This window comes from Myotis lucifugus, unplaced genomic scaffold, assembly GCF_000147115.1.
Source record: "Myotis lucifugus unplaced genomic scaffold, Myoluc2.0 scaffold_337, whole genome shotgun sequence".
Classification (NCBI taxonomy): Eukaryota; Metazoa; Chordata; class Mammalia; order Chiroptera; family Vespertilionidae; genus Myotis; species Myotis lucifugus.
The window spans coordinates 504,825-531,396 of NW_005871385.1; the positions used below are offsets into that span (position 1 = coordinate 504,825).

Genomic DNA, 26,572 nt, shown 5'->3' on the forward strand with positions numbered 1-26,572 from the left:
AGGTTGTGAAAACAGGGTATTTCAAAATAGGTCTGTACTGGTTAGTATGTGGCAAAATCAATTGAATTGGTTGTGGCCATTAAAAAAGAAAAGTATCACTGATCACTCTAGTCTGAGCGTATTGCTCTTTGAAACCCATTCTAGTTATGCAAGTCTGTATATGCATGATTGTGTGGTGAAATGCATTTCCCACTGTGGTTAAATGTTCAAGGAAGTCAGCGAATCACTGCTGAAGGGGACTTCTCTCTAGCCTTCCCGCTTTCTCTCCACCCTGAACTTCCACAATTTAATGCCAGGATATTTCTGCCTTTTCTGAAAATTTGAGTCTGGAAGAACATTTTGGGGAACTGGAGGTGGGGAGAGTGGGAAAACGCAACAGCTCTTCACAACCCACTGAGCTCAGGGATACAGTTAGAATATCTAAAATATTTCAGCTCATCATTCTGAATAAGGACAGAATCCACCAATGGAAATGGGTGATGAATATGCTATGCAGCGTGAAAACAAGTTTAATTACACATTTCAATGCCCCTTCTCCTTTCCTCCAGGAGAGAGAGAGGCCTGGATATTCGTGGTAGATTGTTGGGTGTCATATTTTCCTGACCCCTTTTTATTTGCGCAGTTTTATTTTATATTCATATACAATCCTCATCCGAGGATATGTTTTTTTTTTTTTTTTTGAGAGAGAGAGAAAGAGAGGAAGGGAGAAAGAGAAACATTGATGTGAGAAACTTTGATGAGAGAGAAACATTGATCCGTTATCTCCCTCACGCTCCCTGAACAACCTAGGACTGTGCCCTGACCCAGAATGGAACCCGCAGCCTTTTGGTGTACAGGCGGGACTACTCCAACTAACTGAGCCACCCGGCAAGGGCTATTTGCGCAGTTTTAAAAGTGCATTAAGGGGGGAGGTGGGGGGAGGTGGAGGTGGAGAAAAAATGCCCATTAACAGCCTAGGCAACTCCCAGTACGACTGGCTGGCTAACCCGAGGAACGCAGCATCCTCCTCGGTGGTGGGGGGGCGGTGGGTGGGTGGAGGGAGGAGGAGGCCAGAGGCTCTTCCCGGTCGGCTAATGCGCAGAGGACCCTCCTCATTGGACTGTGCGGTGCGAGGAAGTGGGAACGCTGAGGTAGGACAAGAAGTGGTAGAAAGGGCAGGAGACTTCACAACATAGGGACTCGAAGAAGCTTTAATAAAAGGCAAAGCGCACCTTTGCTGGACTCGCGTATTGTATAGGAGGAGAAACCAGAAGTCAAGAACACCAAAAGCGTTCCTACTTTCTTAGAACACCCTTAACCCTGGCACCCGGCCCAGCCCACTGCAAGACAGGTGAGCGGCCGCCGTCCCGGGGGCTGCGTGACCTGCTCCTCCATGAACCTGCCGGGAGCTGAGCGCCTTCGCCCCACGCCGCCGCGCAGCCTCCGGGGCTCCGAAGGGGAAGACGGTGAAATCGATATTCTGGGAGAGGAAGAAGATGAAGATGACGACGAGGAGGAAGAGGACCACGTGGAGATCAAAGTGAGCCCACAGTTCTTAGAGCAGCTGCACCAGCAGGAGCCGCCGGGGGCGCGGCAGGGCGCGAAGCCGGGAGAGCGCACCGAGAGCAGCGGTTGCCCAAGCGACTCCCCGGAGTTTGGCACCAAGTTCAGGGCCTCGACCGGGTCTGCGACGGCCTCTGGAGACGCCCCTCAGCCCGCGAAGCCCCCCTACTCCTACATCGCGCTCATCACCATGGCCATCCTGCAGAGCCCACACAAGCGCCTCACGCTGAGCGGCATCTGCGCCTTCATCAGCGGCCGCTTCCCCTATTACCGCCGCAAGTTCCCGGCCTGGCAGAACAGCATCCGCCACAACCTCTCGCTCAACGACTGCTTCGTCAAGATCCCCCGGGAGCCCGGCCACCCGGGCAAGGGCAACTACTGGAGCCTGGACCCCGCCTCCCAGGACATGTTCGACAACGGCAGCTTCCTTCGGCGCAGGAAGCGCTTCAAGCGCCACCACCAGCCCCCGGGAGCCCACCTGCATCACCCCTTCCCCCTCCCCGTAGTGCCCGCCACCCTGCACGGTCCCTACCCGGGCCTGCTGCCTGGGTCCCCGGCCCCGCCGCAGCCCGTCCCCGGGGCCTGCCCTGCCGCCGCCCCCCGGAGCCGCCCGTGCGCTCTGCTGCACCCTCATCCCCTTCGCTACCTGCTGCTGTCCGCCCCTGTCTACTCTGAGGCGCCAAGGAAAGTGCAAGGCGGGGACCTGGTGACCCCCGGCGCCGCCCTTGCAGCACTGCAGCCCCCACTGGGCTTCCAGCCTTGGGAGGGGGGCAAGGGGCTGGCATCGAGACAGGTCGGCGGATGCCCCTCCTTCAGCATCGAAAGTATCATGCAAGGGGGCCGAGGAGGGGGTACAGCGACCGCGCAGAATCTGTCCTGGACCCCGTGGGGCTACTGTCACCTGCTGCAGCGCCCGCCCTGCCTGTTGCACACCCAGGCTGCCACCCCTGGTTCCCCGTGTCCGCTGCCGCCTCATCCACTGCCCGGAGAATGTTGCAGCCGCCGCCGCCGCCGCCGCCGCAGCAGCAGCAGCACCAGGACTGTGCCAGCAAAGGCGCGCTGCTGGGCCGGCACCTGTCTGCCGCCGTGGCGCTGCTGGGGCGTCCGCCGGGAGCGGAGGGCTCCAGGCAGATGTCCTGCGGAGAGGGGACCTCGCCCGCATTTTGAGTAGCACGCGCCTCCTGCCCTGGCGCCAACTCCGAGGGGCGAACCTGGAGCCAAACTAGAGTGCAGAGAGACCCAGGTCTCCCTCTCCCCGCTGCCTGTCCTCGCGCACTCCACCTTGCACAGCCAGGACCAGGTGTATGCATTAGCATCCCGCAGCAAAGCGACCACCAATTTCCCTTCCCAAAGTTTCCGTTAGCTGCGAAATATTTACAAAGGAAAGGTTGGCTACTGTTCCCTTAGACAACCTGAACGCAAACTTCCTATGGCATCGATTTTCGCCTTTTCTTTCCCAGCCTCCCCTGGTGGCTTCCAGGACTTTTCTGGTTTGCACATTTCCAGAGGAGCTATGAATGTGAGTGGGGTATTTTGTTCTGATATGAAAAGAAAAACAAAGATACAATGTCCAATGCACACCATGTTTTCCCCTTCTTCACCCCCTAGGAACTGCAAGTATTATTCCCAAAGTCCAGTACAATGTGCTCATGTCCTTTATGTCTTTCTGAAACCCATGTGTAATATAAGTAGAATTTTAATTTCAGAGCATTTATTTCTGATCTGTGTGTCGGATGTGCCAACTTCCATGGAGAGGTGTTAAAAGTAAACCTAGCTGTGTAGACTAAATAAAGTGCTAAATCATTACACAACATCGTCTATTTTATGGCACTTCTTTTAAAACTAGTTCTTTCCTCCCAAGAAACAATTTAGTTTTACAATTCTTATTCATTATAGACATCAGAAACAACCCTTTTTAAAAATGGCTTTTAAAACTTAAGAATATTTGAAGTTGAAAAAGTCCTGTCTTTTGAGCTATGGGATTTAATATGTATAAAACCTATAGAATAAAAGAATTGGAGGAAATCTAAATATAGTCTATATATTTTTTTATCTTCCTAAAGATGTTGATTTTTCTCCAGAATAAGTTGGAGGACTATTTGAAATCAATGTGGAAGGTAGTGGCCAACATTTATTTGGGCGGGGGGTGGGGGCAGTTCGGGGAGGTAAGGCATTTTTTTTAAAAAGCGTTAGAACTTTCAAAACAAGGGCCCAAAGAAAAGGTATATAATGTATCAAATAAGCATTCATGTCCTGGACATTTACAATTTAAAAAATCCTCTCTCTAGGCAAGTGCCTTCTAAGGGCTCCTATTCTCTTTCTTTAGAACAGAAAGTAACTTCCTTTTGTTTCTAAAAGAGTTAATTTCTGGACTTTGCAACCAGAAAGATTTCACTGTACTGGGCTTCAGGTGACTGGGTGGGAGGGAAAGAAGACCCAAATGTCCATCATGAAATACTCCTGCCAGAGAGACCAAATTTCTCCTGCAGCTCTCCAGTCGCTAAGCAGACTCTCTCTTTTCCCCCCCTCACAACAATTGCTTTCCAGGCGGCTTAGGAAAAAGTCACTCTGTGAGTGTGAAGAAGGTCATTGGCCCTCAGCTACTCCCCAGGCGCAGCTATGAATTTCTCATTACAGGAGGGAGGGGCTCCAAAGAGACATGTTTTTACAGCCTTTTAATTGGTGATTTTTACTCCAGCTCCTCATTTCCACCCCATCCCTCAGAACTTCTTTGGCATGTTCTGCCAGCAATCCCTACCTTCTCCGGGCTTGGTAGATCGGTTTCAGGGACATTCTGGAAAGTTCCCAAGCCAAACCCTTGGTAGCCACTGGGACACAGAACTTCAGATTGTACTCTCCGGCTCTGCACCTGCAACCTTTGCTTGTATGGCAAGCACCACCCCTGCCCTACATAGGCCCCTATCCTGGGGCTGCAGCCAGTCCCTCCCCTAACCCCTTCCTCTTTTATCCACTTCTCCCTCCTTGGGTTTTTTAAAATGAAAACTTAGAGACTTTATATCATATCTATGAACCCCACCATATCCTGTGGGATATAGATAGCTAATTACACCCAACATAATTCAAAGAATGAAAATAGTCCTTTACATAAAACAAAATCATAATATAGACTTTTGGAAATAATATTATTTCAAATTTATGTATTAAAGTAGTTAGATAGTATAATTGTTTTTTATACTTTTTATTGTTGATAGCATTACAGATATCTCCCACTTCCCTCCCCCTCACCCCCCTCCTTCCCGCTTCTATTCCCGCCCCCCCCCCCCCAACACACACACACACACATGTCTTCACTACTCTATTGCCCGCATCCATGGAGGCTTTGAACTCAGTCTGTCTGACTCTCAGCACTTCAGCTTTAAGATCGTTTTAGCAAATTCTGCAGACTGGGCCAACCGAAGAGTTTGGAAACAAGCGAAGAGTAAAGGGAACCCATTTTCCTCTCAGCTCTCTGGTGGTTCACATCCAACCCTCCCTGGCCTTTGGCGGAAACATCTCCAGGTCTGCACCCATTCATTCACTCCAATAGGTCACCAAATGTCCTCGGGGCGCCAGGCAAAGCCTCTCCCAGCGCTACCCACTCCTCGAAGGAGACGCCGAGGAGTTCTCTTCCCTGCCTTTGCCCCAAGCCAGCCACCAACACGAGTGACTTGCGGATAAGAATTGGGCCCAAGCCGGCCCCCAAGCTCCTAATTGTTACCCAATGAAACTATATCGAACGATGAGTTTTCAGGAAAAACGTCGACTCAGTGGAAGAGTAGTTACACATAGTTCTCCACCCGAACCTGGCGCTTCGGAACCACCTGCCGGGAGCGCCGCGACCGCGTGGAGAGGTCAGCGTGAAAGGGGGCCCGCGCGAAACCCCGCAAACGCGCAGAACTTGCCAAGCCCCCCGCTGCTCGCAGGGCTGGCGCGTCCCGGGAGCGGAGGTGGCGCCGCAGCCCCCAAGGCAGGGAGAGTCGGGGCGGAAGGGGGACGGGGTGCCTGGTGCTCCGCGCGGGGATCCGGCCCGGCCGCGTCCGGGGCCAGGCAGAACCAGAGGCAGATGCTCTGGATCCCGGTGGTTCTGCGCAGGGGCGTCCGGCACCTTCTGAGTCCTGGGCCTCTGTCCACCCCGTGCTGGCCTCTGGCCGCGATCTTGGGCAAGAGCGCGGGGTACGTTTAAAATGCTGGCGAGCAGGCTGCGCCGCTTCCGAATTGCGCAATGGGATCCATGATCAGGGGTCGTTCTTGACCCTTGGACTCATCTTCTTGAGGCCAGAAAGCTGGATGTGTCCAGAACTGCCCAAGGGCGGAGCGCAGAGGGGTTGGGGCGAGAGCCAGAGGGAAACCTGAAGGAGAGACTATCTCTCTGGTCCTGCCCCCGATTAAGAGTAACCTCAGCGGGCAACCTTCATCTCCTCCTCTCTCTGCCAGACACTGGATTCCACCGTTAACCCTCCCAGCACCCAAATGACTCTATGGAATCCCCATTATACAGCTAAGACACATGTGACTTGGAGAAATTAAACGACTCTCCCGAGGTCCCTTCTTAGGCAGCGGTGCCCGGCCCTGTCAGGTGTTTTAACCACAACCCCACGGGTGCTCGCGACTTGCTCCGGCCCGGGCCTTCCCTGGTCGCAGAGGCCACAGCCAGAGGCGCCGGGATGCGCGCCGCCAGTTCCGTCTTTCGCCCGGGGCTCTGCTGCGTGCTTCCCAGGGAAGGTCACTGGGAGGGGAGGGGCCCCGGGGAATGGGAGGCGAGGTGGCGGCCCCCATTGAGAAGGAGAGAGGGCATCTGGGGGTCCGGCGGCCTGGAGCCCAGGTGGCTGTAGGTGCCAGTGTGCCCCGTGCAAGTGCAGTCTGGCAGGGCGGTGACATTCTAAGCGCCCAGATCCTGTAGGCAAAACCTTTAGTACTTGCTTATCCGTGGGAGTGTAGCTAGGGATTCAGGAGCCATTCTCCTCTCCCATCGGCCTAACCCAGACGCCCCTACTTGGGCTGGAATGCAGTAACAGACGGTAGAAAATCCACAGAAGCAGCAGAACTATGAGGAAAAGACTAGAATCAAAACTGCCATAAAAACTAACCAGGCTGAGAGTGAGATAAAGCAAATCCCATCTTCTAAGATTTTGCACCAGAATTTCACCACATTTTATTGGAAGTGTGAGGAACTCGTAGCTCTCATTGCCTCTGGTATTTAGGAAAAATGTTCAGAAATGTCTCCCACATTAACATCTGACTCCTATCTAAATTGCAATCTCACCCTAATTGCTAATGTCACCTTCTTGTAATCTCTACAAAAATAGTTTAGTCTTAATGGCTGCTTTTTCATATCAGCACTAAAATTATTTAAATGTATTTTAAGTGTTTATTGATTCCACATACATCACTAGGTTAAACAACTTAAATAGGTGATAGATAATACTACCAAAATTTGCCCTTCTTTCCCCCCCCAAAAACAACACCCAGAAAATTAGATGGAGAAAAAAAAAAGGATTTGAGAATGCAGTCTGAAATTCAGTTCACAGTTCAACACCAGTTCCCTGTTGCTTAACTACCTTAATATAATCAAGGTATATATGTTAAAATGAATGAATACAAAATAAATATGAGTATAAACTTTATTTTCTTATTTGTTCTTAGAATGCAGGAATGTTTATTGAAGTCAGTCATTAAGAATATTGGGGAATAGTTATGATTTATATTCAAGCAGAGAACAATGAGATTAAATTAAGCACAAGAGATTTTATTTTCTTCACATACTGTAATTTTGCTACCTATGGCTATGTCTATATTTAAAGTTATACTTATGACCAATAGTTCTTGAGATTAAGGTGACTACTATTGTGTTATCCAAGGTAACTCTTGTATGAAAGATATTGTGCTACATTTCAAGCAGTATTTATTTTTTCCCTGAATTTTAAGCCTTTTTAAAAAAAATAAATAATGAAAACTTCCAAACATACAAAGCTAGAGAGATTAGTATAATTAACCTCTATGCACCTGTCAGCTAGCCCAACCTGGTTTCATCTTTACTCTGACAGTCCTCTCCCCACTCGATTATTTTGAATCAAATCCCAGATAGTCTATCATTTTATGCACAGATATTTTTGAACATTTCTCCAAAAGACAAGAATTCCATCCATGTTACCACAACACTATCATCACACCTAAATAGTTCATTAACAGCATCGATTTATCCATGCATGTTTAAATATCCTCAATTGTCTCAAAACTTTATTTTATTTTATTTTATTTATTTATTTTTTAAATATATTTTATTGATATTTTAGAGAGGAAGGGAGAGGAATAGAGAGTTAGAAACATCAATGAGAGAGAAACATCGATCAGCTGTCTCCTGCACACCCCCACTGGGGATGTGCCCACAACCAAGGTACATGCCCTTGACTGGAATCGAACCTGGGACCCTTCAGTCCGCAGGCCGATGCTCTATCCACTGAGCCAAACCGGTTAGGGCTTCTTTTAATAGTAAAGGTGGAAATTTATTGAAGAACAAGTACAGACTCCCACGTGGGGAGGGGAAGGAATCTCACAGCACAGACTCCCACGTGGGGAGAGGGAAAGAGTCCCCTCAAAACTTTTTTTTTTGTTTAGTTGATTGGTTTGAATTAGAATCCAAATAAGGTCCACACATTACATTTGGTCAATATGTTCTCTTATGTCTAGCTTAGGTTTCTCTCCAATACTCTCTCTCTCTTTTTAAATAAAAAAACAAACAAACATTTTTGTTGTTGTTGAAAAAACTGGAAGAATTTGGCATTTTGGATTTTGTGGTTACAGGCATTATTTTTATGGTAAGATATTTCCAGGGATAAGGTTATTTTAGACTTTTGAGTATTAGCAAATGTCCCTGTTCAAAGAGTCAGCTGTTGAGAAAATAAATTTTTATTAAGGTAAGCATGGTTCTGGGAAAGCTTATGTGAAATTTTCCTAAATGTAAATATAATATTTTCTTACAACTTTTAAGACTAGGTTGCTATTTCCATGTAGTTATAGAAATACAGAATTACTAATCAAATATTTCATCTAAAGATTTAAATCTAGTCTTATTTTGGCAGAAATGAAGCTTTTTATACCTTAACATTTTTAGTTGAAGTTCCAAAGACATTTAGTGTTTCAGAATTTTAGGTTTATATCGTTTTTAATGAAACAATATAATATTGTTTATATATTATATTTAATTTTAAATGAAAAAGTAAAATGTAAAAACATTCAGTTAGGGTCAGAGGTAGGGTAATAACAAATTCTGCGCTCATGAGAAGAAAAATCATTTTAGGATAACCCCAAATTAAAGGGACTCAGGATATGAAAGAACTTAAACTGGACAGAGCCCTAGCTGGTTTGGTTTAGTGGGTAGAGCATAGGCCTGCGGACTGGAGGGTCCCCGGTTGATTCTGGTCAAGGGCACATACCTGGGTTGTGGGCTCGATCTCCAGTAGGGGGCGTGCAGGAGGCAGCGGATCAATGATTCTCTCTCATTGATGTTTCTATCTCTCTCCCTCTCCTTTCCTCTCTGAAATCAATAAAAATATATTTAAATAAAAGGAGGTGGTGAGAATCTGAGCTAATGCAGCAGCAGCAGGAATGGAAAGGAGTGGGTATATTCCCCAAACCCTCATCGATAGAGTCTTTTGACCTTGTTAACCACAGTGAAGGGAGCAGGAGGAGTCCAGGAAGGTGCCAAGCAGCCGACTTGTTCCCTTGTGTGGACACGTGGGCTATAGAAGGAGAAGCATGTATGTTTGAGACAGGGGTTCTAGACCATGACTTCTATCTTAGCCATGTAGCACCAGCACCAGCACCAGCACCAGCTGGACGTGTCCAGGAGGCAGTAGGAACTTCAAAACTAGAACTCAGGAAGAAGTTTGGGCTGGGGGACTGGGAGAGTCATTATCATGTAGGTGGCGGGAGAGCTGGTGTTTGGAGGAGATCACAGCAGGATATGAATAGAGTGAGAAGAGAGGTAGGGAAGATCCCAGGGACAGGACACTGCTATTCAACAGGTGGCTGCAGGAGTAGGAGGCAGTGAAGGGGCTGAGAAGGGAGCAGGAGGAGAACCAAGGGCCAGTGATGTTTTAGATGCAGAAGGAGAAGAGGAACAACAGGGATAAATGATTACGAAGGTCAAATACAACAAAGACTGGATTTGGATTTGACTCTAGCAGGTCATATATGGAAACATTTTGGAGACAAAAGGAAAATTGTGGTGACTTAAGGAGTGTTCGTTTCCTGGGGCTGCCATAACCAACTATCTCAACTTGGCAGCTTAAAACAACAGAAATTTGTTCTCTTCCTGTTCTGGAGGCCAAATGTCTGACGTTGAGGTGTTGGAAGGGCCATGTTCTCTCTGAAGGCTCTGGGGACGGATCCGTTCCATGCCTTTCTCTTAGCTTCTGGTGCTGCTGGCAATCTTTGGCATACCTAGGCTTATAGACACATCACCCCAACCTGGGCCTCTATTGTCATGTCCAGTTTCCCCTGCAAACTGTGTTTCTTCTCTTCCCTAAAGACACCAGACTAATTGCATAGTGTACACTGTATTTCCAAAGAAGATCACATACTAAGGTTCCCAGAAGGACATGCATTTTTTTTTGGGGGGGGGGGGGAGGGACACTGATCAACCCAGTACAAAGGTAAATAAGGAGCAAGGAAGATTGTAGGCTTCCCTTTAAGAAGCTGGAGACAGCCACTGAGTCACCAGCGTGAACATTAACCTATGAATCAGGAGGTCGCTGGGGAGGGCACATGCCCAAGGTTGTGGGCTTGATCCCCAGTAGGGGGCGGGCAGGAGGGAGCCAATCAATGATCTCTCTCATCATTGATGTTTCTCTCTCTCTCTCTACCTCTCCCTTCCTCTCTGAAATCAATTAAAATATATTTTAAAAAAATTAAAAAGCTGCAGAAAGGGATAAAGGGAGGACTATTTTTTTCCCAAGATGGGAAAGGCTTAAACAAGTTTCTCTGTTGAATAAATGAAGGACTCCCAGAGATGGAGAGGTTAAAGATTTGGACTGAAAGCATATAATTGATGGTGCAAAATCCGAGAGGCTGGGGCACAGGTAGATGGATCAGTAGTGGGCCAAACTAGGGATGGGAGGGGGAACAGATGTGTGCAGATGCAGAAGTGTTTGGGGGGGGAGGCAGCTCACTGAGCGGGATGAAGCGTGACAATGCTCCGTGCATGTTGGAGGTGTTCAGTAAGCAAATCCAGAGCAGATGTTGGAGTGAGCAGCTGAGACAGCAGCTTGTGAAACCAGCCCTTCTTTGTGGGTAGAGGATTAGTTAAGGATCCTGGCCCTGGGAACCAAGAAGGGGAGGGTAATCTGTTCATGCCTATTACAGAGCTTGCGGGGAGAAGTTTCAGTGTCAATCTGGAGAATGTCCATGAGGGCCAGAGCGAGAAGCCCTGCTGTCAAGAGCACCAGCCCCTGACTTGGAGATGAAGTTTTCACCCAACACTGTCATTGCCCTCTATGTAATGGTCCTAACCTGGGGCAACCTGGAGGGGTCATTATGGAAAGGGACTGAGGGGTAAGAATATAGTCCCTATGTAGAGATATGAAAGGATTCTCTGAGATAACTAATGCAGGGTGGTGGTGGAGGTGAATGTAAGAAGCCCCCTCCTGCTTCAAGTCAATGTGGAATTCAGTTTATGGAGAGCAGAGCCCATTGCTATTTGGACCCCCGTGTTGGCCTAAATTTATTCCTCAGGCTTGCGGAGTACTTCCCAAGAGGAGAAACCATGACCACTTGTCGAATGACAGCCTCACAAACGTGCTGTGTAGTCCCTCAAGCCACTCCATTATTTTTCTTCCATTTGGCTTCACCCTTTAACCTTAGGATCTGTGTGAGGAACCAGGTTTTAGGAATAATTATTTCCAGTGGAATTCCTAGTGTTCTCTCTTTATCAAATGAGAGAGAAAGCTTTATATGGTACTAGAGGCTCGATGCACGAAGATTCATGCAAGAATGGGCCTTCCTTCCCCTGGCTGCTGACATCGCCTTTGCTCCAACTCGGAGCTGCCTTTCCACCTTCCCATGCTGCCCAGAGGCCCAGAGCACTGGGGCAATTTGCAAAGCCTGCGTCGTCGCCATGGCAATGACACAAGCATCCTGCCCTGCCCCGGCCGCTCGGTGCCTACGTATGCAAATTAATCCGCCAGCTTTGTTGGGTAACTTTGCATACTCACTCCTGATTGGCTGATGGGCATCATGAAGGTATGGTCAATTTGCATCTTTCTCTTTTATTAGTGTAGATAAGAGTTTTCACAGGCGTATTCCTATCAAATCAGTTTTGGGTCCATGGTGAGGAATCTTTTCTGGATTAAATTGTTTAATTGTTTTGAAGATGCTGGCCTGAAATCAGAGTAGATAAAAACAATTTTAGAAGAGTTGAAATTCTAACTCTTAGTAGTATAAAACAGAGCTGAGCCCTCGCCCCACATTTTTATATATACATTTCAATGAGCTGCTGCTATAGCCTAAACAGTGATTCTCAACTAGGGGCTATTTTGCTCCCCTACCCCCCGGCCGCAGGGGAAATTTGGGAACTGTCTGGAGACTTTTTCCCCCTCTATTTTAAAAAATTGTGGTGGCAAATACACATAACATGAAATTTATCATTTTGACCATTTTTAAGTGCACAGTTCAGTGGCATTAAGTGCATTCACACTGTTGTGCTCCCATCACCATCACCTACTCACAGAACTCTTTCCATCTTGTAAAACAGAAACTGTGCCCATTAAACAATAACTTCCATTCCTTCCTCCCCCCTAGACCCTAGCAACCTCCATTCTACTTTCTGTATCTATGAATTTGATCACTCTAGGCACCTCACATATATGGAATTATAGTGTCCGGAGGCATTTCTGATTGTCACAACTGGGGACGGGTGCTACTGGTGTGCTGTGGGTAGAGGCCAGGGATGCTGCTCAAAATCCTGCAATACACAGAATACCCCACGACACAGTGTAATCCAAGCCCAAATGTCAATTGTACTGAGGTTGAGAAACCCTGAACTAGAAGAGCTTCATTTAAATTTCAAGCTAAGCATATTAATCAATAGGTACTAGTTATGCTGCAATAATAAACAACCTCAAAATCTTCAATTTAACACAAAAATATTTTATTTTGAGCCAGCCACTCAGCCATGGTGAAGTGTATAATAGCTTCTAAAACTTCCATTGGAAGTGTGCACATTACTTCCATTTACATTGTATTGGCCAGATCAAATCACATGCCCATGTTCGAAAGGCAACCACCACACATAGCAATGAAAAATAAACTTCATGGGGTATCATCAACTAGCTATGCTACTATCCACGACAAGCCTTCTAGGAGGAAAACTCAGACTGCAAGTCAAGGGTAGCTGTGGCTGCACGTGCCGTCCCTAGAGTCATTCACTAACTTCCTTACTCTGCAACTTCATGTCTGGCTGCCACACTGGCCTCTGCTTCTTCTAGGTTTTATGTTTGCTTTTGTTTCATCTCCTTTTTGGAGCCTTAGCTTACCTGCTTCTTTAACCACAGTCCCACCTCTTCCTTTGGCCTCAGCATGAATATGCTGTCATCTGAGGCAGCTGTGCCCTGTGCATCCTGCTGCTTCCTGCAATCTCTGTCTTCATAACTTTGGCCTAAAGCCTTTTGCATTATATTGCTGATTCCTTTTTTTAAATATCCTTTTATGGTCATGGCAAAATTGAGCATAAAGTACAGAGATTTCCCATAGACCTTCTACCCCTATTCATGCATAACCTCCCCATCCTCAATCACCCACCAGAGGGGCATATTTGTTACAGTTGATGAACCTACACTGACACATCATCACCCCAAGTCCATGGTTTACATTATGGTTCGCTCTTGGTGTTGTACATTCTATGGCTTTTATGAATGTATAATAATGTGTATAGCATTAAAGTATCATCCAGCGTGGTTTCACTGCCCTAAAAATCCTCTGTGCTCTGCCTGTTCATTGCTCTCTCCCCAAAGCCTCTGGCAACCACTAACCGTTTTTCTGCCTCCATAGTTTCGCCTTTTCCAGAATGCCATAGAGTTAGTCATATGATATGTGGCCTTTTTAGATTGGCTTCTTTCACTTAGTAATATGCTCTTAAGGTTCCTTCCATGTCTTTCATGGCTTCATAGCTCATTTTATTTTAGTCCTGAGTAATGTTCTATTATCTTGATGTACCACAGTTTATTTTTCCATTCACCTACTGAAGGACATCTTGGTTGCTTTCAGATGATTAGCTACTTTCCAGAAAGTGATTTAGCTGAGAAACTATGCTGAGACCCCAGTGATTTGAAAGAAATTTCAAATATTTAAATGAGTAAGTTGTTATACTCCATCCAATAGGTCACTTAAAATAAAGCCTGGGGGTTTTTCATCTTCACTGCACACTTTCTTCATGTCTCTGTCAAATATGAGAGAGGCCTTACCTGGTACAGAGTAACACATCTTCCTGCCCACTTATCCTGCTTCACCCTTCACAGCATTCATCACCATCTGCTGTATTACACATTCATTTGTTTATCTTCCTTTCTAGATTGTAAGATCCATGAGAGCAAAAATCTGCTCATTAACATGCTTCCAGAGCCTAGATAAATGTCTGGTCCATAGTAGGTACTTCACAACATCTGGGATTCCATTCTGTCCCAAGACGCAAGGAACACTAAGGAAGACATCTTTTATTCCATAAAGACCCTTAATCATGGTGGAAATTGGATGCACCCGCCTAAGATTCTTCATCATACTTTCTGCGAAATCTGCCACAGATAGGCCAGTGGCCCAGGATGTGTAGCCTTCCAGTTTGATCACCTCATAAGCACTGTCACCCACCTGTTTGTGGAACTTGTTTCTACTGTTCCTGATCTGCATCGGTGCCTAAATCAGGGTGCAGATTCTTTAGGGAGACACCAGCACCATTCACTCCACTCCACACAGGCACATTACAGTCTCCATGCTCCCAAGGACCCACCCATGACAGCTCAATGGTTGAACTCCCAGCCTCTCCCCCATTAGGTAAGGGAAGCCCGCTGAATCCAGATGGCAACCACTTCCAATAACATGGTTTTTTTTTTGGAAAGCCGCTTAACTTCCAAGCCACAGGTCAAGACAGCCACTGGATTGGAAACAAGCCATTTGCAGTTGGGACTGTATTACACAACTTTAGGAATGATGCATTTAAAGACGTTCATGTTACCCTGGACCACATTAAGGCGGCTTTCTCCTTCCTGTTGATGTGCCCAGCTGGGGTATCAACCAGCTTGGCGTTCGCAGTCACACTACAGTCTTTGCCAGAGACAATTTTTGGTGTTCTAAGGAAAAGGCTGCCGTGTTGGACATCCATCATCTCTCCCTTTACTTTGTCTTCTATGACACCAACAAGAGCAAGTTCATCTGCCAAGTCCTTCCTTAAGATACCGATGGCACAAGCCATGCCAACAGCACCCACCCCAATGACTGTCATTGTATTCTGGGGGCTCTGTTTTTCCTTCAGAAGAGTCACCATCAGCTGGTCCTTGAGGTTGCCATATTGGCCTTGGAACCGCAAGGGACCGGCAGTGCATGGCGGGCGGGCGTCGGTGGCGCGCTGCGTTGGATGCGGACTCGGCGGCAGCTGCTCGGGTAACAAGTCAGAAGTTTTAAATTGGCACCGTTTTGAGTAGCGGGAGGAAATCTCGGGGAGGAAATCTCGCGATGTCCGCTCGGCACCGCCTGGTCCGAGAACCCTCCTGGGTCCCACGCAGTCAGCTCCCACGCTCCCGCCGGTCCCTTGGCAGCCGCCATCTTGGTTGCCGGGCAGCCAGGCGCCGCACCGCCAGCCTGTGTCCACAGAGAGAAGCCATAAAGTGCTTGTTCCTAGAGTCGGAAGGTTAATGGCAGCCTAATGCTACCTCACACGCCTACGTCATTCACCTCCCTTCACCTCACCACGTGGACATTGTGTGTCTCACAGCCTCACAAGAAGGGTGAGTGCAGGGTGGTGAGGTGAGGGAGGGGGCTCACGCACAGTATGTTTTAGTATTGGTTGTTGTTAATATCTCATGGTGCCTCATTTAGAAAGTGAACTTTATCACAGGCACGTATGTGCAGGGAGAACAGCACACCCAGGGTTGGGACCCCCTGGTTTCGGGCTCCCGCTGGGGCCTAGGGTCGCACCCCCCGCAGGTACAGGGGGGACCGCCGTTCACCAAGCGCGTCAAACCCACAGGCTCACGCGGGCCACGTAAACAGGGTGTAAGTTCGTGGGGCCGCAGAAAAACAGGCAGGAGCTTCCACTTTCATAGGAACGTAGGTTTATTTCGATAGGCACATGCTGGATACAAAGGGCCGGAATAAATGAGTCCTCGTTCACATAAAATAATAGAACATTATAATAAAAATCGATATTTTTTTCTTGAACAGTAACTTACCAGACACTGAATAACTGCACAAAATTAATAAGCATAACGCAAATAAATCTATTTTTCTTATTCTCCGAAAGCGAAATATTTCCTGTTGCGCACACCAAACAAGTCAGAACAACAAGACTAATGGCGTGGCCATCGGCTCTAGAATATTCGCTGCTGGTATTAGTGGGGAAAAATGGTGCGCCTACGCGTAAGGCGCGTAAGGGAGGTGAATGCAACACGATTATAGTAATCAGTCATCAGCAAACGGTGTAGTTCGTGATTAATAATTATGTGTAACAGGATATTATAAAAATTAAGTTACAAAAATTTTATTAAACGTTTCTTGCATACTGTTATATTGGCTGGGCCGCAAAAATATTCCTTGTGGGCCACATGCGGCCACGAGTTTGACATGCTTGATCTACACAATCCAGACCTAGGCTGCCTGGCCGCAGGTCTGGAGACTGCTCTGCCGGCAGCGTTCCCCAGGTGGGTGCCCGGCACGTGCACACTCAGCGCCCCTGCCACCACGCAGGCCGCAGGCTGTCCCAGGTGCTGGGATGGAGCCCTGGGGGCAGTGGGCGGGGAGTGGTTTTAACAGCCAGCTGCGTGGCAGATTGAAGATTTCGGGATGGGTCTCAGGACTTTGGAAGGCAGATGCTGGAGATGAGGGAGGGGCATCCCTGGCACAGAAGCACCTCCAGGTCTGTTTCAGGGAAAGGCCGAGGGGACTAGAGTATTTCCTGGGGTGAGGGGGCAGAGAGGGAAGCCTGAGGGCATCGGGTGGAGGTCCTGAGGCCGGGTGGAAGAGTTTTGAGTTCTGTTTGTGGAGAGGAACACTACCAATGCAAGAATGGCAGACTGGAAAGGATGGTAGAGATAATGGAATTCCTGCTCCTTGTTTTACACAGGAGGAAACTGAGGCCCAGGTTCACACAGCAGTCAATGGGCAACATTGGGAAATCAATCATGCAGCAGGCAGAGTCTGCAGCATAGTCAGGCACCTGTGATAACCCCTGGTGGCAGGAGCGGAGGGTCCACGGGTGGAAGGGAACACAGTCAGCCCGGGTCTGGGGCAGTACGGGGCTCAGGCCCCAGCTGGAACTGAGGAAAGAGTCTGAGGCAGGAGCTGTGCTGGCAGGAGCTGTGCTGTGCCTGGATGTGTCAGGGCAGCAAAGGAAGAGGAACTGGCAGGGACACACGAAAAGAGACCAAAGAGATTGGAAGCATCTGGTGCCAGAGAAGTCAAGGCCGGAGAGGATTTAAAGGAGGAGTGGCAGCCAAGGGTTCAAGTCTATTCAAAGTTTGATTTGGTTATGGACCAAGGACATGGCTGTGTGCGTCACTGCTGTGAGAGGCACCCAGACTGTAAGGAGTTGAGGGGAGAAGGGAGGAGAGCAGACGGAGGAGGTCAGCACAGGCAGGGAATTCCAGATGTTGGCTGAAGTCAGGAGGATGGGCTCTTGAGGGAGAAACAAGTTAAAGAGTGTCTTTAGGAGAAGGGAGATAGGAGAGTATTTTTTGGCTTAAGGGAATGAGCTAATCATGCATGATGGGATTAAATTTTCCCTTTTATTTCATCTCTGAGTCTTAGATCTTTCATCTTTAAAACAGGGATCAGGAATGTGTTATAGGCTTGTGAGGATTAAATGGAAAAACACATGACTAGTGCTTAGTATAATGCCTGGCACATTATAACACATAATGGACAGTGGTTATTTTTAACGTTGTATTACTACACATTTTTGAAGGGCCTATCCCAGAATCTTGCAGCCTAGAAAGGATTACATTTTAAATCTTGGTATCTTATGTCACTTTATGGGGTACATTTGATTAATATATATGGTTTCACATATTTTGAAAGATTGGACTGGAAACAGGCCCAAAGAGGCATTCTTTTTATTGCTCATGTACATGTGGAAATTATACATTTTAATTGTGTTATTATATGAGCCAGTTTCCTCCTCACGGGTGATGGTGGGAGTTCACCTCTTGGGAGAGGGAATTTGGTTTTGGATTTATTACTTACATCTGCAAAAGGAGTAAGAAAGACTAAAATAGGACACTTTCTGATAAGCAATTTGACTTTTTCTTTTTTCATTTTGATCTGAAACCTGTAGTCCAAGATTGAGGTAATTTTTCTTATTTTGAAAAAAATAATTTTCCATACGTGGGAATGATCTTGTTTAAGCAAGGATAAGTCATAGATGAATCCATCTATGCCTTTTCTCTTGGAGGAATACATCTGTGCCTTTTGGTGTGAACTTCATGAAAAAGAAAAAAAAAAAAGCCCACAAGGCACACTACACACACACACACACACACACACACACACACACACACAGTATGTGTGTGGGGAATTTCCGGGAAACCAAAGGGCAAAATCTTTTTCTTTTTCAAGAAGACACCTACGATGCCAGCTAGCCAGCACAGCCACATGGAACGGAAAGGAATTAGTTATAGTCCTAAAAGAGGGATAAATGCATCTGGTGTCAGATTAACCCCAGCAAACAGTTTTGCTTAGTTTGAAATACTCTGACTCAAAAGCATGCTGATTTCAGCGTGAGAAATAGATGTGTAAGACGACTTCTCAATAATCAGAATGTAGTGGTTGCATCTTAGGTGAACGAAATACAACATGGATAGGTCTTAAAAACATAATGTTGAGCGCAACAATGAGAAAAATAAGGATTTATGATGCCATTATGTAATCTAAAGCCACATACACACACCAAACATCCCAGCCTATTCCTGTAGAGATATGTGTATATTTACTTGAGAAATTGCCTAAGAGGTAGGGGGGCATCAGTGTTAGTATCAGAGATAAGAGAGAAAAAATCTATAATAATAAAAGCGTAATATGCTAATTAGACTGGACGTCCTTCCTTCCAGACAAAGGTGCACCTCGGCAGAGGTGGCAGAGACCCCCGGCTGTGGCAGTGGTGGGCGGGGGGCTGGGGCCAAGGCCCTTGCACGAATTTCATGCATCAGGCCTCTAGTAAAAATATAATAAGAGAGGGGCTATGCACAGGCTGATAATGATAATGTGCTATGAGTTGAATATGATTTTTAAAAGGAGAAATCTTTTAGTTTGTGTTTTCTTTGTTGCCATACAATCAATCTGATGCAAAGGCAAAGAACTTGCAGGCAAACATGTGGTCCTCATGGTAACATGGGTTTCAGGGAATTCCTCAGAGCAGTTTTGGGTGGTGGCTTCCTGAGGGGAAAAAAAGAAGCTGTGGTTTCAGCCAAATGTCAGAATCAGGGCACCACCTGCTTTATAACTTCAGGGGACGCCCTTCACACGCTGATGACTGCCCCCTGCCCACCTGGGTGGGACCTGAGCCTGACTCCCTCAGGGCTCTTCCAGGGCTGTATCCCAGGATATTTTTACAACTTATGTTTAGACCTTGTTCTGGTGGAAAAGTTATTTTATGAGAACAAAAACAAGCAATTTGGGAACATTTTTACGGTGAGAGAAATATGATTGTATGAGAGCACAGATGAAATACTTTACTTTTTTTTTTAAAATTTTTTTGGTTCATGATGGTGAGAAGGCTAAAAAGGGCTAATTCTAAAATCAAGTAACCCTGATATTTTGGGGGCTAGCAATTGGAATCCATGCCAGCAAGCTAACCTATAATTAAGTCATTGCCTCCTTCCCAGAAACTGGTCTTGCAGAACCTGTTACAGAGGCCATAAAACTGTGAACAGTGCACTGCTCTAGAGGAGGGTTATAAACGCTGGCGCTAGGCCAAACCATCAGATATGGCCTGGAGACTCCCAACACCTGAGGGCCTTCTTGCAAGGCCCGAGAAAAGGACTGGAAACATAATCCATATTTTTGGGACAAAAGAAGCCCCCTGCATGTTTCGATACTCAGATTTGGAAGCTATTCCCTGAGTCCGCTGGCGTAATTAAACAGTGTCCCTCCATTTCTTTAAAGTGTCACTTGGTTTTTCTTGGGTCTTCTGCAACAATGGTGGGATAGGAAGAACCTTAACTCACCTCCTCCAGTGGATTTAACAAATATACAACTATATATGGGACAATTCCCTCTAAAAGGGACCTGAAAATCAGGTGATCAGAGCCTACAGAACAAAGGATAAAAGATTGCATGGAGATGGAAGGCGAGGCAGAGATATCCTCTTGCGCAGGGGATGTAGGGGTGTAGGGGCCCGGGGTGACCCATATCCCAGTAGCTACGATCCACAAACAGGAGGGATTTCAAAAGTACGGAGGCTTTTCCTGAGGAGAGAGGGATTCTAGTTCCCCACCCCTTAGATTCTACACAGGAGAGACAACTCCCCCACCCCCCACCCCCCAAAAAAAACCAAAAAACAACAAACACCTGGGCTTTGTCTACCTTAACATTTTATAGTTAAACCTTTTTTACCCTTAAGATGCTTGCTTCAACTACAGCTTGTATATGGGGCTAGAAAAGTTCTTGGAAAGAGTTGAGCGTTGATCTTGTATGGTCCATCTAGCTAGCAGGGATTCTCTAAATGTGGTCCTGGCAACAGCAGCATTAGCATGAAACTTGTTAGAAGTGCAAAATCTCAGGCTCCATGGGGATCTCCTGAACCAGAATCTCTGGGAGTGGGGACAGACTATCTGTGGTTTAACAAGCCCTCCAGGTGGTTCTGTGGCAAAGTTCTAGGATCACTGATCTAGAATTGATCCCTGTGTTTTAATGTGGCTGTACAGCCTTTCCTCACTTGTAACCTGCCATCTTTTTATTAGGATAAATTACCTAAGCCAAATCCCAGCCAGACACATTGGAATCCCTGGGAGGCAGAGCCTAGGCATCAGTATTTCTTATGTCTCCTCAGATGGTTCTCATGTACTGAGAACAAATGACTTACCCTCCTCTGGGCTTCAGTTCCCTTACCCATCAAATTACAGGACTGGGCAGGCTCTCTTTAGAGAACCACTGATCTAGACCAGGGCTTCTCAAACTTTAATGTGCACCTGAATCACCTGGAATCTTGTTAAAATGCAGAATCTGAATGAGTAGGCATGGGGTGGGGCCTGAGCTTCTGCATTTTTGAAAGCCTCCAGGGCACACTGATACTTCTAGATTGCCAACCATACTTGGAGAAACAAGGATCTGGGAGCAGGGGAAAGAGCATTAGCTGAGGGGTCATGGTTGTCTTTCTGTGGATAAACATTTAAAAAATTTAATAGCTGTGAATTTATTGTTAGGAGTACTTTACTTAGAGCAAGTGTTGTGGCCTTTGATAGATAGCAGTGATAAAGCTGGCTTTTAGGAGTAAGCCCATTTAAATAAATAATAATAGAAGTATATGACAGAGCAAAATTATGAAGATAGGATGACTCAAGTTTTGGAAATGCTGAGAAGGCAGATGCAAAAAGAGCTATGAGAGCTGAAAAAAAGCAACCCTTGATTTTGATTGGCTGAGTGAGACTATATGTTAGATCATTTATGGGGTAAGCATTCTGCAATACTTATGAACTGGGTTGCAGAAGTCATTATTCAAAAAATATTTATTGAGTGCCTGCTTTGCACTAGTTACTCTTTTGGTCACTGGGGGGAGAGACAGAAACTCATTATGTCCACAAGAAAATTATAAGAGGATAAGAGGTCATGAAATAAATGTCTGCACTTTTCATTTAATATTTCACTATAAAAATAAAAAAAAAGTCTTGTTCACTAACAGCCAGGAAAGCTGTCTTAACACAGTAATTCATTCATACACACATCAAAATCAGGGTGAAGGAAAGTCCCAATTCTGGCAACTTCTCCGGGATAGAGCATGTTTACTGGACATGGGGAAAGGAGCTGGTTTCCTCCTTTCCCCATGGGCTAATTTCTTGAACTAGCTAAATGGTCTTTATGTCCTATGCTACCAGGATGCCTTGTGACAGCCCATGTGGACAGAGCTCAATGAGTGTGAAAAAAGAAGTCACTAACTCTGATTCAAAATAAAATTCCTAAATAATGAGGCAGGAACACAGCACAATTCAGTGATACCTGTGATCCTGGACCTCTGTCCTTGAACATGAATGGGAACTGCCAACTGGTCATTTTCCCTCTTATTTCTATACGACATTGGGAACAAATGACTTACCCTCCTCTGGGCTTAAATGCTCTCCCCCATCAAATAACAGAATTGGGCAGTCACTAAGTTCTCTTTAGGCATAGCATTTTGATACCTATGATTTTAAAGTTGAGAAGGTCATCTAATGGAGAGTATATGGGGAAGACTGGGGGGAGGGCCCTTATTAAAGGTATAGTTAGACACTGAATTGTAAGAATTGCATTTTATTTTATTTTTTTGATTTTAAAAAATTAAATCTTTATTGTTCAGATTATTAATTGGTTCCTCTTTTTTCCCACCATAACTCCCCTCCACCCAGTTCCCACCCCACCCTCCACCCTCACTCCCCACCCACTGTCCTCATCCATAGGTGCACGATTATTGTCCAATCTCTTCCCGCACCCCCCACACCTCTTCCCCCCCCCCCAAGAATAGTCAGTCCATTCCCTTTCTATGTCCCTGATTCTATTATAATCACCAGTTCATACTGTTCATCAGATTATTTATTCATTTGATTTTTAGATTCACTTGTTGATAGTTGTGTATTTGTTGTTCATAATTTGTATCTTTAACTTTTTCTTCTTCTTCCTCTTCTTAAAGGATACCTTTCAGCATTTCATATAATACTGGTTTGGTGGTGATGAACTCCTTTAGCTTTTTCTTATCTTTGCCGAACCAAGGTTTACAGAGAAATAGGCACGTTAAAAATAAAATAAAACAAGACTTTGAACTTAATAATAATCTGATTCTTTTCTTTGATTTGAGGAGGTTAAGGCTGTTGAGAATATGTCCTGAATTAGGTCGACCCAGCCATAGTGAAGGTAGAGTCAGTGTTTGATGAATTTAAATAATGTAGCCAATGAAAAGTATAATTTAACTCTTTGTCACCAACACACATATAGGAATGGACAAACACACACTTCCCATTCTTAACTGTGAGGTTTGTGGAATTGTAATGCAGCCATAATTGCTTGTGCTGTCTGTCCACTCTGGCTTGCTTGAATGCAGAGGCATGGAGAGGACCTTCCTAGCCAAGTCTCCCTCGCTTCTAACCTGCCATCTGGAGACAGAGGTCTAAGATTGATCTTACTTAACCAAGAAGGAGCCAAAGGGAGAATGGAGGTCTGATGGCTTTGTTGCTTGATGTGGAAAAGAAACAGACTGGCGGAATTTGTGTATAATCCCTAAGGAGAAAGTGTCTTTGTGCTGTATTTCTTTTTGACCTGAAACCCCAAAAGCAAGTTAGTTAGAAGTTGGAAGAGGCAGTTCCAGAGTCTGGATTTATTTCATTTGGGGGAGGGGGAGGGAAAGCCTTGATTACAAAGGAATAAATGCTTTAGGTATATGCACCAGGTATAATGCAGGATTTCCTGGTCTGTCTTTCCAGGCACCAGGAGCCTCTGATGAAATCAGTTATCTCAATTAGGAGTTACTCCTTATCGTGTAGCAGAGCCTGATATTAACATTTCCTGCCGAGGAGTTGCTGGAATCCGTGTGTTCCCTTCATGTGATGACAAAATAATTTCACTAGCTTCCTGTCACCAGCATAATCTTTCTGCAGAGACTGGGGGAGGTCAGTCTTTCTGATGAGCCAGGTCCCCAGCTTGCTTTTCCTTGCTGACACAAACCAGCTTGGTTGCACTTAACAGCTCTTACTGTAAGTGGTGCTGTTGGACCATTTCCTCGTGTGCACTTCCTTTTGGTACCATAAGTGCATTCAGAGGATGATTTGATATCAAAAGAATCGTTCCTTGTGACTAGTAGAATAAACTTTCTTCATATGATACTTTCTTCCTACTGCCCCCTTCTAGTTTGCATGCCTGAGATTTCTCTTACGTGCAATAAAAAATTAATAAAACAGTACAGGTGATGTGGTGGTGCCCACTGGAAATGTCTGTGTTCAAGTGTAAGAGGAAAGTGGAGGGCTTGAGGATGCCTAGCAGCTGTGGTAGCCAACGGTGTAAATAGACAGTGTAGGGGAAATTGGGGGAGTAGACTACAAATTACAGAAAGCGAGTTGATCATTTATATATAAAGGTAGTAATAAAAGGAAGCCCAGAAAGGTGCAGGAAAAGGAGGAAAGATTTGCCTTGATGATTAGCCAGGAGAGGCCATTATGGGCTAATTACATGTGGGAAAGCATTGTAGTATGTATGCATGTTTGTGTGTATCTGCATGTAAGTGTATTATTTGTATAATCAAAAAATGGGATTACTTACTTTTCTCTCGTGGCTCCTTTCCTAAGTCACTGTCCCCTGGCAGGCCTGGTTACTTTTTCCCTAACACAGAATGACAGCTGAGCCTTATAACCCTGGCTCTAGGAAGGTTATGCTATGTAAACATTGCATCCGTAAGTAGCTCACTCCTTAGAGAAAGTGTCATATTTAAAAATTGTAACTCCTTTTTAACTTGCATTTTTTATTTCAGAAGAATAAGAGACATTAGGCTTTTATTTTATTGGAGGAGTGAGCTTAGTGGCTGATGTAATTGATAAACTTGTTTTTCCTCCATTGTCATCAGCCAAGTTTTTGTGGCACTAATAAAAGGAGAACACTGGCCCTAACCGGTTTGGTTCAGTGGATGGAGCATCGGCCTGTGGACTGAAGGGTCCCAGGTTTGATTCTGGTCAAGGGCACATGCCAGCTTGATCCCCCGGTAGGGGGCGTGCAGGAAGCAGCCTACCAATGATTCTCTCATCGTTGATGTTTCTCTCTCATTCTCCCTCTCCTTTCCTATCTGAAATCAATAAAAATATTTTAAAAAAGGAGAACACTGGATTGGTACCCCCTGCATAGCATACTGGGACCAGTTTTTACAGATTGCAAATGCAGGAGCTTTGGTCTCAGGAAATCTGGCAGGAGAGGGTGGTATACCTATTTCCTTCTGCCACACTTTTGGTGAAAGGAATTAGACTTTTAAATCTGGAAATTCAGCAAGATGAGTTAGAACTTTGCACAAAAGCAGTGCAGGAATTGCAGCTGGTTGGACATATGATATGGAAATGTCTTGCTAAATCAAGGTTGGTGGAATGTTGCTCTCCTGGCGGGCTCCATTTCTCCTCTTGCTATCTGTACATTTCATGTAGAATGGAGCAAGCAGGAAACATCAGCATCACTTGCTTGTGGAAAGACCTGATGGTTCAGATGTTTTTCATTAGGAACTGGGTGTGGGCTTTTTTCAAGTTAAACTAAAGCAGCAGTTCTAGCAGGAAGAGCCTCCCCTATCTGTGTTTTCTGTTTCTGGATACTCTTCCTTGGAGAGCCAGATTTCAGCAGGAAGGGTTGTTAATGGTGGGCTTTATGCAATGGAAACCCTATGGGAAGAATAGGAAAACGGGAGAAACAGGAGGTTATGTCATGGACTTCAGCACTTTATTTAGAAGCCATTGATTTTAGCAACACCTTTTCCTAATGGATGACTGATTTTTCTGGTTGTGCAAACAGTATCCAAATTATCAGGCAAATATTTGGCTCAGGAACAAATATTTTTACCATATTGAGCCAATCACCTGTGCTTCCTAAGGTAAGGTGACTTTTCCTTTCCCTCCATCTTGTAATTTGTGTTTGTTGGGAGTAAGCTTCCTGTGGGTCCTGCGGATTGGCTTCATTGTTACCTGTAGGAAGCTCTAAACATCCTTTTCAGACAGAAACACACTTTGGCTAATCGTTCCTGAGTTCACATTTGGTTTGTTTGTTTGTTTTTGCCCCCAGGATGCCTGGGGCTTTCCTGGGGGAGAGCTAGCTTTGCTATATCAAGAACTTGAGGCTGGGGAAGGGGGAGTGCTGCTCAGGACTAAGCATACAAACTGGCAGGTGTTTAGGTGGGTGATCTTGGTTAACTCAGAATCTTCAGATTCTCATGGGGAGAATTAGCCACCCACACTCTGCTTGGCAATGTGTGCCCTTGGTTGAAACAAGACCCAGATTGAATGTTGGATGAAGAGACCAAATCAATATTCATCATCATTTAAAAGATTTTTTTTATTGATTTCAGAGAGGAAGGGAGGGAGATAGAGATAGAGATAGAAACATCAGTGATGAGAGAGAATCATTGATGGGCTGCCTTCTGCACACCCCCTACTGGGGATCAAGCTGGCAACCGGGCATATACCCTGACCGGGAAATGAACCAAGAGGTCATGGTTCATAGGATGACACTCAACCACTGAGCCATGCTGGCTGGGCTTCATTATCACTAAAAACAACTTAGATTGGTTGAAAAAAATCTATCATAGATCTGATCACAAATCAGTGACTGAACCTGAGAGAACAGAGTTAGGGAAGGTTCAAGGGGAAGCCATTAGGTAGGTTTTCTTTCTCATATGCTATCTTGCCTTTCAGTTTCTTATTCCCATTCCTTAAGGATGCCCCCTGGCCACGCTCTCGGACCCTTTCCTCAGTGCCTGGCCTGTGGAAGAGGAGCCCACGGTTTCACAGTGTTAGGATATATTTAGCCTCCCAAGATTTCTATTTTAGTTAGGGAACTCTAGGATAAGAGCAGGTCACTCTAAGCTCTTAGTAAAAATCTGAAATGGTAGAATTTCTTATGAAAAGGG

At 45.7% G+C, this 26,572-nt stretch overlaps 1 protein-coding gene and 1 pseudogene across 1 annotated transcript; one reads left to right on the forward strand and one right to left on the reverse strand.

The window, feature by feature from the left end:
• Nucleotides 1–1,372: 1,372 nt before the first annotated feature.
• Nucleotides 1,373–2,713, forward strand: LOC102424548 (forkhead box protein D4-like 1). The gene has a single exon (XM_006101063.3). The coding sequence runs from the start codon at nt 1,373–1,375 to the stop codon at nt 2,711–2,713; it is 1,341 nt and encodes a 446-aa protein (XP_006101125.3).
• An 11,390-nt stretch (nt 2,714–14,103) lies between these two features.
• LOC102424859 lies at nt 14,104–23,697 on the reverse strand (annotated as a pseudogene).
• Nucleotides 23,698–26,572: the final 2,875 nt, after the last annotated feature.

What these genes read in the sequence shown, in the direction of transcription:
- LOC102424548 (XM_006101063.3), top strand. Translation starts at nt 1,373, where the DNA reads ATGAACCTGCCGGGAGCTGAGCGCCTTCGCCCCACGCCGCCGCGCAGC.